Raw genomic sequence first — 12,626 nt, 5'->3', positions numbered from 1 at the left:
GTGCGTATTAAATTAATACATTAGTGCTTAAAAAATTACAAAAGCGTTTCGAGCTCTGTAACGGTTCAAGGACGGATAGCCATGGGCTGTACGTGACCTGACTTAAAACTTGGAAGCTGTAAGTATTGCCGTGTTTTGTGTTGTTTTACTGTTTGTTTTGCAGGTTAGCTAACTTGGCGTTTGCATATTGCACGGCTAATGTGGCTAGCTCGGTGACGTTATGATACTGAGAGACAGTCGAGAGAAACTGTGTGTCAGATGCCTGCAGCTGTTTCGGTCAATTACAGTGATCACTGTTGAAAGTAGCCTGCTTCATGAGGTCCATGATGGCCATGGATTGATAAACCTGGCCCGCTATGATGTTAATGTATTTTGACATTAAGGTGTAGATCCACTGCAGATGACTTGAATTATTTGTTATTGACCCTTATAAATATCCTTGACTGGCCCTCATGTTCCCCAGACCTGAATCCAGTTGAGAACCTCTAGGACGTTATGCATCAGAGATCATCCAGGACACAATGCATGGTCTCATCAGGAGCATGCCCAGATGTTGTCGGCAAAGCATATGGGCACGTGGGGGCCCAACACACTACAGAGTCACGTTATGAGTTGCCTGTGGTTTCATTTTATTTAATCAGCCTTTAGTAGGTTGGGGATTTTGGTTTCCGTTATTTTGATCTCAAGAAATTATACAATGTACAGTAAAGATTTTAAACTTAAAATGATTTTGTCATGTCAACCCCTTTACCCCCACCCTGAGTAGTGGCGGTCCACTTTGTTCTTCCTACAAGAGAAGGGCATATTTTAAGGAGCAGTTTGCTGTGGTGGAACCAGTGGAGTATGTACGCAGAAGGGAAGAAAACACAAGCTTCCAGTATGAACAAAAAACATTGATAATACACATGAAGCTCAGTGTGAATTCAACCAGGTTAGACTATATTTATGCATTAGTCATTCACAACTCTCTCTCTCTCTCACTTCCTTCATGCTCCTCTCTCTTCATGCCTCTCTAAACAGCTGACGGGGATTCACTCTTTAGTTTACCGATCAGATTTTGCCAAAATCATCAAAGCCAATCATGTAGTTGTTGTCAAACTTTTGTTCTCCTCTCTGCTGTGGTCAGCTGTCACTTCAGTATGAAATCGCTACAGACATCAACGTTCACATTACGTTTCTCAGTTTCTTGTTGTCGTAGGCTAGGCTGATGACCGATTCCTCAGCCTATTAGAAGGACACATCTTCTCCACTCTTTCTCTCCCAGCCTGATCTGCTTCTCCACTGAGAATGATGATGCTTCATCATCCCAACATACACCCCCCTCAGGAGAACGGCAAAACCTGTCATAAAGACCAGTAAAACACAGCCTGAGGATCAGGACTTGGAAACATATGGCAGGGCATTCAGCACATGTTACCATGCACAATGTTTTTTCATGCTTGTTCAATGAACCAAAAACAATTTCAAAATCAATGAACATGCACCTAACAGCGTAAAGACGGTAGCCAACTTCGCTAAGCACGCCCCGAATACACAGCAGGCGCTCTAACTGACGTCCGACTCTTTCATGGCTGCGCTCCATTCACTCTAACGCAAAAGGAGTTCCTTCCTTCTACCGTATTGTTCCAAGATATTGTCAAACGCTGTTCTTGGGGCACTTGTAATAGTTACAGCTGCTACCCAGAAAGATTGAAAGTATGATTTATTGTCTTTCCAAAACCTAAAATAAAGTGTAGGCTGTAGGTTGTTCCTATTGTGATGTTAGTTAGCAGTGTTTGTCGCTGTTATAACTCACCCTGGTGTCTGATGGTACACAGCTGTCCTCACAGAAACTGATTTAGGACGTCACAGCCTCTGTGAACTCATCCAGACTGCTGGTGGCAGTCCTGAAAACCTTCCAGTCAGTACAGTCCAAACACACTTAAAGGTCCTCTAAAGCCTCACTGGTCCACTGCTTTGATGTCCTCACCACAGGTTTACAGATCTTTAGTTTCTGCCTGTATGCAGGAATTAGATGTATCATCACGTGGTCAGTGTGCCCCAGTGCAGTGCTGGGGACGGCATGATAGGCACTGCTTATTGTGGTTTACCAGTGATCCAGAATGTTCTTCTCTCTGGTTGGACATTTAAGAAACTGTATTTAGGGAGTATCAGATCCCTTTGTTTGCAGGAGAGATCTGGATGCGGTTTGCTCTGTACAGTTGGAATCCGGCCAGCTGCAACGCGGAGTCCGGTATCGATCCACACAGTGACGTCTCCGTGAAGCACAGAACAGAAGTAAATAAAAGTCTCTGTCCCCCCTACTCATTCAGCACGATCATCCCGAATATATTGATCAGCAAGCTGTTTCACCTTGGCCTCCCCCCTCACACCTGCAGCTGGATTCAAGATTTGGATCACACCACAAGGGTGTGTGCTGAGCCCAACACTGTACTCACTGTACACATGACTGCACACCAGCCCATCAAACAACCAGGGATGAGGTTGTAAAATTGACGTGGTAGTGCACAAAAAATCATTGGCTGGCCTCTACCGTGGAAAAGCCGGGGTGTGGGTGAAATGCAATATCCACACAGCAATACAGACAGTAACAGTAGAAAAATAATAATGGTACTGATAATTATAGTAAGATTAATGAAAATAATAAGACTAGTAATAATTTTAGTAACAAATGTTGTGCAGGAACAGGAGGACAGCAGGTGACTCGCAGACACAGATCCAGAATCCACAGCTCCAGAGCCAGAAACACCTGCAGAAAGCAATAGGGGGAGAGAGAAGAAGTCTAGTTAATTACATGGATTGATGGGGATACAGTTGCATATTGAGGAAAGAGAGAGGAGGAGAGAGGAGCTCAGTGCATCATGGGAAGTATCCCTGTAGTCTAGGCCTATATCAGTACAACTCAAGGATGGTTCAGGGCTCACCTAAACCAACCCTAACTAGTGTATAAGCAATATCAAAAGAGGAGTCTTAAACTCTTAAATGTGGAGATGGTATCTGCCTCTTGAACCCAAACTGGGACCTAGTTCCACAGGAGAGGAGCTTGATGTAATCAGATATTACCACCAATCATGTTCACCCAACACCTACCTGCTCTCTTGTTGTTCTGCCTTAGTGTCTGCATTTGGGTCCTCAATCCTGTTGCATCGTACATACATCCGTGACACACATAGCATATAATTTCATTTCATTTTATCAGAGTTAAAATATTCAGTTTGGACACTGATGCACAGTAGTGTAGTTTTCTAATTATATGCAGCCCTAGGGGCTTTTAATTTTCTCAGCCAGTATTACCAGCTTCCTTTAACATTTTATTTTTTGAAACCTTTGATCTTGACCTTGACCTTTGACCTTTGAACAGGCCACATGCTTTTCACCTCAGTTGTGCTCAGACCACAATATGCTGTCTCTTCCTGTCAAACAAGTAATGTGTACCTTACTTACTCCACTGCAGCAGACCTCCATCTAACTCTCACTATTATACAGTCTGGACACTAATAAGTGCTCTTACTGGCTCATCATATATCACACACCAGTCACATGGTTTAAATATAGCTCTGCAGAATGAAGACACTAGCAAAAGAATAAACATTGGATCTTTATTCCAAAATTAAATGTTCTGGCAACAGTGGTCATTGCTCTCACCAACAACATAAAAAAGCCCAAAGACAAATTAACATGATACAGCATCAGTTCCAGTTGCGTCTATCTGGCGGCAGCATAAATAACATTCGGCTCCAGCTCTCTTCTTTTAGCTTTTAGGTTGAAAAGTCACTGCTGCGTAGTTCAGCTCATCAGAGTCCATGTTCTGTGAAAACAGTATTTTAATTTTTAATGTGGTGACTCGACATGATTTTAATTCCCCAGAATATAATAGATATTATATAGTATTTGGCCAATATTTACATATCAATACATGTGATACATATGTGTCTGATAAGACTCCCTTAAATTTGTAATTTAAAAGAACATTTTTCACTAAGCAGGACATTTCACAGTTGAAAAACAAACTTATTAGTGCTCTTTAACGGGCAAACTATAAAAAGAAGAGACAGCTAACAAAGCACCTTAAAAATCATTTTAGCTTATCTTAGCAATTGCTTGTTACTTACAGCAATCAGTCTTAACATTATGACCACCTGCTGGTCAAAACAGCCCTGACCCATCGAGGAATGGACTCCACTCCTAGACACCTTTCTATCAGAACCAGCATAAACTTTTACAACAATTTGACCTATATTCTGGTCTGCTGGATCAGACCATGCAGGTCAGCCTTCGCTCCCCACTTGCATTAATGAGCCAATTCACAATTTTTCCTTCCTTGGACCACTTTTGATTGGTACTGACCATTGCAGACAACCAGAGATGCTCTGACCCAGTCATCTAGCCAATCACAATTTTGCTCAAATCCTTATGCTTGCCAAGATTATTAGTGTTATTCACTTCACCTTTACATCTTATGGCTATTAACTGATACAATATAGTTCCAACGTTTTTTTTGGCCACGCTCTATCAAACAATTTATATAAGTACATTTTTAAATTGGACTCACCTCTGTTTGCCCTGGATTCTGTTCTTCTTTAACAGCTGAGTGACAGAAACAAAATATCTGGTCAGTTCATTGATCATTGCCTTTGATAACCCAGACATACTGACACAACTTTAAGAGAATTTCCACTACCAACTAAACCAAATATAAGATAGACACAGAAGCTCTGAAGAAGTACCTGTCTGAAGTTTCCTGTTTTTAACAAGCAGACCGATGATGACTATTACAAGGAAAACAGTCAGGCCGCCCAGGATCACACTCGTCAGCTTTGCTATTCCGTCAGACTCTTCTACAAGAAAGATCATTAAGTTAGACTCTATTTTCTTTTTAGAGATGTGAGAACTGGCTGAAATGAAAATAGACCAAACTGAATTTAACTGAACTGTTTTACCTTCAAATATTTGATAATCTGCACAGTGAAGGAAATCTTTAGGAGAATCTTACTTTAACACTTGCTGTCCACATTATGATGTGGCTCATCGCTTCCTTTTACATGAAGATAAATTCAGTCTGGATTTTAAATTTCGTAGATTTAGATCAAAATTATTTAAACACTTTTGTTGCATACATGATCTTTTCACAAAACCTTTTCTGCAGAAAAAGACATAACTGAATAATGGGAATCCAAAGACAGAAGAGACTTTACAATACTCTCACCTTTCATGTTTAAATATATTACACTGAAACTTGGACGTGCATTTGCGTAAAATCCACAGAAATACAATCCAGAGTCAGATAAATCCACTTGTTTGATTTTGAGAAAGAGAGCAGAGATGTTGGAGCTCATTTCAAATCTTCCACTTTGATATCCATCACAGAATGTAGCATTGCTGTTAGATGTGACCATAACAGAGATACAGCTGATGCTGGTTCTCTGGACAAGTCTGAACCAGAATGTTACAGCGTCATATTTGGAAATGTTGGAGCACAGCAGTGTGACGTCTTCACCAGACTGGACCTCCACAGTCTGAGACTCAGAAACTGAGACAGAGATCCAGCCTGAAACAAACAGCAGATGACGAGAAGACTTAATTGTTGTACAGCAACATGATGGTAAACATTATCTCTTAATAAAAGTCAGCAAGTAAGTAATAAGAAAATAAGTTTGAAGTTGAGAGTAATTCAGTGGCAATACTTACTGAGGCTGCAGAGAATGAAAGCTGGTATCAAGGTAAAGGTCATCATTGTGTGGATGACTGAAGCTCTGCAATATATATATATATATAGCACCAATTCATAACAGAAGTTATCTCATTGCTCTACTCATCACTTTTCATACAGAGCAGGTCAAGACCATACTCATTGTAATATTATTTAAGACCCAACTATTTCTACCATTAACTAGCACTTGGCTACCATGGCAGGAAAAACTCCCTTTTAACAGGTAGAAACCTTGAGCGGAACCTAGACTCAGGGTGGGCGGCCAGCAGAGAGAGAGAGAGAGAGAGAGAGAGAGAGAGAGAGAGCAGAATGAAAGAGAGAGAGCAGAATGAAAGAGAACACAAAGTAGCACAATGCAAGTTCCACATAGAGATGTAGAATAATAGTCATGGTAGAGGTATTAATACAAATATTACAACAAAATGATAAAAGAAGTAATAACGATAATTATAGCAGTGGGTGCCCTGCAACCACAGATCCAAGCTCTACAGCTCCAGAGGCAGAAATACCTGCAGAAAGAGACAGAAGATGAGAGGAGAGGGACGAGAAAGCACAAAACTGTCGGAGAGCACAGAAATCAAGTTAAGCCAAGTTACCTACACAATTTTAAGCCCGATTTGCAAGTCGTCGAGCTCGCCGACCATCGGGCTGTCATGGGAGGCGAATCAGCGATCGCTCGGCACTCACCAGGCGTTAACTGAACTACTCGAGGACACATCAAAGAGGCTTGCCGGTGCTTCGCTGACGCATCGTAAACGCCAGACTGATATTTAGCATGTTAAATATCTGGCGCCGTCAGTTATAAGAGCAGGCAGCTACATTTTCACTACAAAACCCTTTTTACTCACCTCCAACTCTCTCTGTAGCACAGACAATCTCCTCTTCCCATGTGTGCTAATCCATTCTTTCACCCATATTCTTTGTCTTTATAATGTTTATTTTTAAATATCTTCAAATAGGAAACCACTCTTGTTTCACATGTGGTTTCATTTCCCGTGTCACTTTTCTCATGTCACTTTTCATCTGTATTTTCTTGACAAAATGTGGTTTGGAGACCAGATAGAGTCGTCAGCTTGTGCCTCCCTGTCGCTGATCAGTCACATAGAAGAAGATACCTTTTATTGTCAGTGGGCAGCCAGGGGACTAACTTCAGACGTATATATCAGTGTCACTGACTGGAGTACCTAACATGTTTTTTTTGAGGGTGGGGGAAACCAGAGCACCTGGAGGAAACCCACGCAGAACATGCAAATTCCACGCAGAAAGGCCGGGCTGACCGGTTTTTGAACCCACAACCTTTTTGCTGTGAGGCCACAGTGCTATCCACTGGACCACTGCCCATGCAGTGTGAACACAAGGAATTTAAAACTCCATTCAGAAGACAGCAAGTCGTGTAGTCCAAACAGCACACCGACGTTGAAAGTCGTGTAGCCAGCACTAGGCTGTAGTAACATGAGTTAATGGGATAAGAATGCATACAGACAGAGAGGGGGAGGGGGAGAGAGGAGCTCAGTGCATCATGGGAAGTCTCCCAGCAGTCTAGGCCTATAGCAGCACGACTAAGGGACGGTTCAGGGCCCACCTGAGCCAGCCCTAACTATAAGCATTATCAAAAGAGGAAAGTCTTAAAGAGATGGTGTCTGCCTCCTGAACCCAAACTGGAACCTGATTCTAAAGGAGAGGAACTTGATGTGCTCAGACTTTACCGCCAATCATGGTCACCTGACACCCACCTGCTCACTTGCTGTTGTTCCTCATTGTCTGCATTTGGGTCTTCAATCCTGTTGCCTTGTACACACATCCATGACACATGTAGCATATGGTTTCACACGTTATGGTATCACATTTAAAATACTCAAACTAGAAATATATGTACTGTGTAGTTTTCCAGTTACATGCAGCCATAGAGACTTTTAATTTTCTCAGCCAGTATTACCTGCTTCCTTGAACATTTTATTTTTTGAAACCTTTGATCTAACAGGCCACATGCTTTTCACCTCAGTTGTGCTCAGACCACAATATGTTGTCTCTTCCTGTCAAACAAGTAATGTGTACCTTACTTACTCCACTGCAGCAGACCTCCATCAAACTCTCACTATTATACAGTCTGGACACTAATACATCAACATACATCATATGTTTTCATGCTGAACAGACTGAGAGAAAGGAAATGCTAAGAATTATAACTCCGCAGTATGGAGACACTGTCAAAGGAATAAATATTGAATCTTTATTGAAAAATAAACATTTTGGCAAGAGTGGTCATTGCTCTCACCAACAAGCCATAAAAAGCCCCAAAGCATATTAATAAGATACAGCATCAGATGTCTCTTGAGCAGCATTAAAAACATTTGTCTCCACATCTCTTCTTTTTGCTTTTGCTCGAAATTTCACCGCTGCGTAGGTCAGCTCATTAGAGGCCACGTTCTGTGAAAAGAGTATTTTACATTTTAATTTGGTGACTTGACATGATTTTAATTCCCCAAAGCCTAACAGATAGTGGATATTAAATAAAAAAATAAATATGAAATAATATTGACATTTGGACAATATTTATGTATACATGCAATACATAATACATATTTCAATAATAAGACTCCCTTAAATTTGTTCTTTAAAATATTGTGACATTTTTCACGGAGCAGGACGTTCCACAGTTGAAAAAGAAACTTGTTAGTGCTTTCTAACAGGCAAACTAGAGAAAGGAGACACAGTTTCATTACAAAGTATTATATGCGTACAAATGGTACATATACAACAATATTTCAGGACAGACTAATACTAGCTAATACAATATAGTTCCAATGGTTTTTTTGGCCAGGCTCTATAAAACAATATATTTAACTAAGTGTTAAAATTGGACTCACCTCTCTTTGCTCTGGATTCTGTTCTTCTTTATGAGCTGAGTGACAGAAACAAATATCTGGTCAGTTCATTGATCACGCCAGGGGTTTGTCATTTTTCAGGCATATTGACACAACTTTAAGATAATTCCCACTAGCAACTAAACCAAATATAAGATAGACACAGAAGCTCTGAAGAAGTACCTGTCTGAAGTTTCCTGTTTTTAACAACCAGACCGATGATGACTATTACAAGGAAAACAGTCAGGCCGCCCAGGATCACACTCGTCAGCTTTGCTATTCCGTCAGACTCTTCTACAAGAAAGATCATTAAGTTAGACTCTATTTTTCCTTTAGAGACGTGAGAACTGGCTGAAATGAAAATGGACCAAACTGAATTTAACTAAACTTTTTGACCTTCAAACATTTGATAATCTGTACAGTGAAGGAAATCTTTAGGAGAATCTTACTTTCACACTTGCTGTCCACGTCATCATGCGACTCATTGCTGCCTTTTAATGACATGAAGATAAATTCAGTCTTGATTTGGCAGATTTATATATAAATTATTGAAGCCACTTTGTTGCACACATGATGTTGTTTTAAGACAATTATCAAAATATGTTTTGCAATATAAGCAGAAAAACACAGCTGAATAATGGGAACCCAAAGACAGAAATACTTTACAATACTCTTACCTTTAATGCCTAAATGAATTAAACTGAAACTTGGAAGTCCGTTTACATAAAATCCACAGAAATACAGTCCAGAGTCAGATAGACCCACTTGTTTGATTTTGAGAAAGACAGCAGAGATGTTGGAGCTCATTTCAAATCTTCCATCTTGATATCCATCACAGAATGTAGCATTGCTTTTAGATGTGATCATAACAGAGATACAGCTGATGTTGGTTCTCTGGACAAGTCTGATCCAGAATGTTACACCTTCATTTTTGGAAATGTTGGAGCACAGCAGTGTGACGTCTTCACCAGGCTCGACCGCCACAGTCTGAGACTCAGAAACTGAGACAGAGATCCAGCCTGAAACAAACAGAAGATGACAAGAAGACTTTCTAGTTATAAAGTAACATGACAGTAAACAATAACTCTTGAAGTTGGGAGTAACTCAATATCAGTACTTACTGAGGCTGCAGAGAAGGAAAGCTGTTATCAAGGTAAAGTTCATCATAGTGTGGATGACTGAAGCTCTGTAAAATATCTATCTATATATATAGCACCAATTCATAACCGAGGTTATCTCATTGCTTTACTCATCACTTTTCATACAGAGCACGTCTAGACCCTACTCCTTGTAAAAATTTACAGAGACCCAACAATTCCTACCATGAGCAAGCACTTGGCAACAGTGGCAGGAAAGACCTCATTTTAACAGGTAGAAACCTTAAACAGAACCTAGACTGAGGGTGGGCGGCCAACAGGGAGAGAGAGAGAGAGAGAGAAAGAGAGAGAGAGAGCAGGAGGAAAGTGAACACAAAGTTACACATTCCACATAGAGATGTAAAATAATAATAATGGTAGGGGTTAATAACACAAATATCACAACAAAATGATAATAGTAATAAATATAAAATAATCAGAATTATAGCAATGGGTGCCCCGCATCCACAGATCCAAACTCTACAGCGATCGATCGGCGCTTGCCAGTCATCATGTGTGAATTATAACGATGCATTAAGTTCCACATAGAAATGTAAAATATCTCTGTGTCGCATCGCAGACACCAGACAGATATCTAGCATGCTAAATATCTGAAGCTGTCGGCCGTCTTGACATCCACATCCAACCAATGAGAGCAGGCAGCTACTTTTTCACCCGAAAACACTTTTAACTCACCTCCAAATCTCTCTGTAGCACAGAAAATATCTGCTGCCCACGTGTGCTAATCCATTCTTTCACCCATATTCTTTGTCTTTATAATGTTTATCTATATATATATGTATGATAGCAAACCACTCCTGTTTCGCACATGGTTTTGCGTCATTTCCCGTCTCACTTTTCACCTGTCACTTTCATATGCATTTTCTTGACAAAACGTGGTTTGGAGACCAGATAGAGTTGCCGGCTGGCAGAGGTGTTGTCAGCTCGTGCAGTGTGTGACCCCCTGTCGCTCATCAGTCACATAGTGTGAACACCACAACGACTTCAAGACTCCCGTTACAAGACAGCAAGTCGTGTAGTCTGAACAGCACAACGATCTGCCGACGTTGAAAGTCGTGTAGCCAGCACTAGGCTGTAGTAACATGAGTTAATGGGATAAGAATTCATACAGACAGAGAGGGGGAGGGGGAGAGAGGAGCTCAGTGCATCATGGGAAGTCTCCCTGCAGTTTAGGCCTACAGCAGCACGATTAAAGGGATGGTTCAGGGCCCACCTGAGCCAGCCCTAACTATAAGTTTTATCAAAAGAGGAAAGTCTTAAATCTACTCCTAAATGTGGAGATGGTGTCTGCCTCCTGAACCCAAACTAGAACCTGGTTCTAAAGGAGAGGAACTTGATGTGCTCAGACTTTACCACCAATCATGGTCACCCGACACCCACCTGCTCACTTGCTGTTGTTCCTCATTGTCTGCATTTGGGTCTTCAATCCTGTTGCCTTGTACACACATCCATGACACATGTAGCGTATGGTTTCACACATAGATATCACAGTTAAAATACTCAAACTGGAAATTTATGTACTGTGTAGTTTTCCAGTTACATGCACCCATAGAGGCTTTTTATTTTCTTGGCCAGTATTACCTGCTTCCTTTAACATTTTATTTTTTCAGAAACCTTTGATCTAACAGGCCACATGCTTTTCACCTCAGTTGTGCTCAGACCACAATATGCTGTCTCTTCCTGTCAAACAAGTGATGTGTACCTTACTTACTCCACTGCTGCAGACCTCCATCAAACTCTCACTATTATACAGTCTGGACACTAATAAGTGCTCTTACTGGCTCATCCTACATCAAACACCAGTCATATGTTTTTGCTATATAGAAGGAAATGTTAAGAATTCTAGCTCTGCAGTAGGAAAACACTTGCACATTGAACATTGGATCTTTATTCCAAAATTAAATGATTTGGCAAGAGTGGTCATTGCTCTCACCAACAAGCCATAAAAAAGCCCCAAAGCATTTTAATACGATACAGCATCAGTTTCAGATGTCTCCCGAGTCTATCTGGTGGCAGCATAAATAACATTCGGCTCTCGCTCACTTCTTTTTCCTTTTGGTTGAAAAGTCACTGCTGCGTAGTTCAGCTCATCAGAGGCCACATTCTGTGAAAAGAGTATTTTACGTCTTAATGCGGTGATGTGGTGGTAACATGATTTTAATTGACAATGAATTTTTGATGCTAATACCAGTATTATATTTCTGATAAGACTTCACAGGGTTAAGGTTACTCAAAGACGTTCCATCTCTCATCCAAAAGACTTCTTTAGTTCTGACTGAATGGTTCTACGAAACATCTTCAAGTAACCTTAACCAGTTCAGTTGCCCTTAATTTAACCTTCCTTTGATAATATACTATGTACATATATTCAAATGTGCCAATATATCAGGGATAAGCTCATTTTAACCAACAGAATATAGTTACAGCTGTTTTCTGTCACACAATTTGTTGTAGTCATGAATGTTAAAATTGGACTCACCTCTGTTTGCTCTGGATTCTGTTCTTCTTTATGAGCTGAGTGACAGAAACAAAATATCTGGTCAGTTTATTGATCATTGTCTTTGATAACCCAGACATACTGACACAACTTTAAGAGTATTTCCACTAGCAACTAAACCAAATATAAGATAGACAGAGAAGCTCTGAAGAAGTACCTGTCTGAAGTTTCCTGTTTTTAACAAGCAGACCGATGATGACTATTACAAGGAAAACAGTCAGGCCGCCCAGGATCACACTCGTCAGCTTTGCTATTCCATCAGACTCTTCTACAAGAAAGATCATTAAGTTAGACTCTATTTTCTCTATCTGCACAATGAAGGAAATCTTATGGAGAATCTTACTTTCACACTTGCTGTCCACGTCATCATGCGGCTCATCGCTGCCTTTTAATGACAT

General features: G+C 40.6%; 1 protein-coding gene and 1 long non-coding RNA gene across 2 annotated transcripts; both read right to left on the bottom strand.

Moving 5' to 3' along the window:
- Positions 1–7,926: 7,926 nt before the first annotated feature.
- On the bottom strand, positions 7,927–9,973 carry LOC123964061. Its single transcript, XM_046041174.1, has 7 exons — positions 9,897–9,973; positions 9,696–9,775; positions 9,252–9,593; positions 9,024–9,065; positions 8,758–8,868; positions 8,578–8,612; positions 7,927–8,137 (listed from the first exon to the last, which is right to left on the bottom strand). Exons 2-7 carry the CDS (start codon positions 9,739–9,741, stop codon positions 8,015–8,017), a joined length of 699 nt encoding a protein of 232 aa, XP_045897130.1. The 5' UTR covers positions 9,742–9,775; positions 9,897–9,973; the 3' UTR covers positions 7,927–8,014.
- Positions 9,974–11,697: 1,724 nt separating this feature from the next.
- LOC123964059 lies at positions 11,698–12,494 on the bottom strand. Its single transcript, XR_006823323.1, has 3 exons — positions 12,386–12,494; positions 12,211–12,245; positions 11,698–11,835 (listed from the first exon to the last, which is right to left on the bottom strand). It is a non-coding gene; the product is annotated as an uncharacterized LOC123964059 (long non-coding RNA).
- Positions 12,495–12,626: the final 132 nt, after the last annotated feature.

Source organism: Micropterus dolomieu, unplaced genomic scaffold, assembly GCF_021292245.1.
Source record: "Micropterus dolomieu isolate WLL.071019.BEF.003 ecotype Adirondacks unplaced genomic scaffold, ASM2129224v1 contig_356, whole genome shotgun sequence".
Classification (NCBI taxonomy): domain Eukaryota; kingdom Metazoa; phylum Chordata; class Actinopteri; order Centrarchiformes; family Centrarchidae; genus Micropterus; species Micropterus dolomieu.
This window is presented reverse-complemented; position numbering and strand designations above follow the sequence as displayed.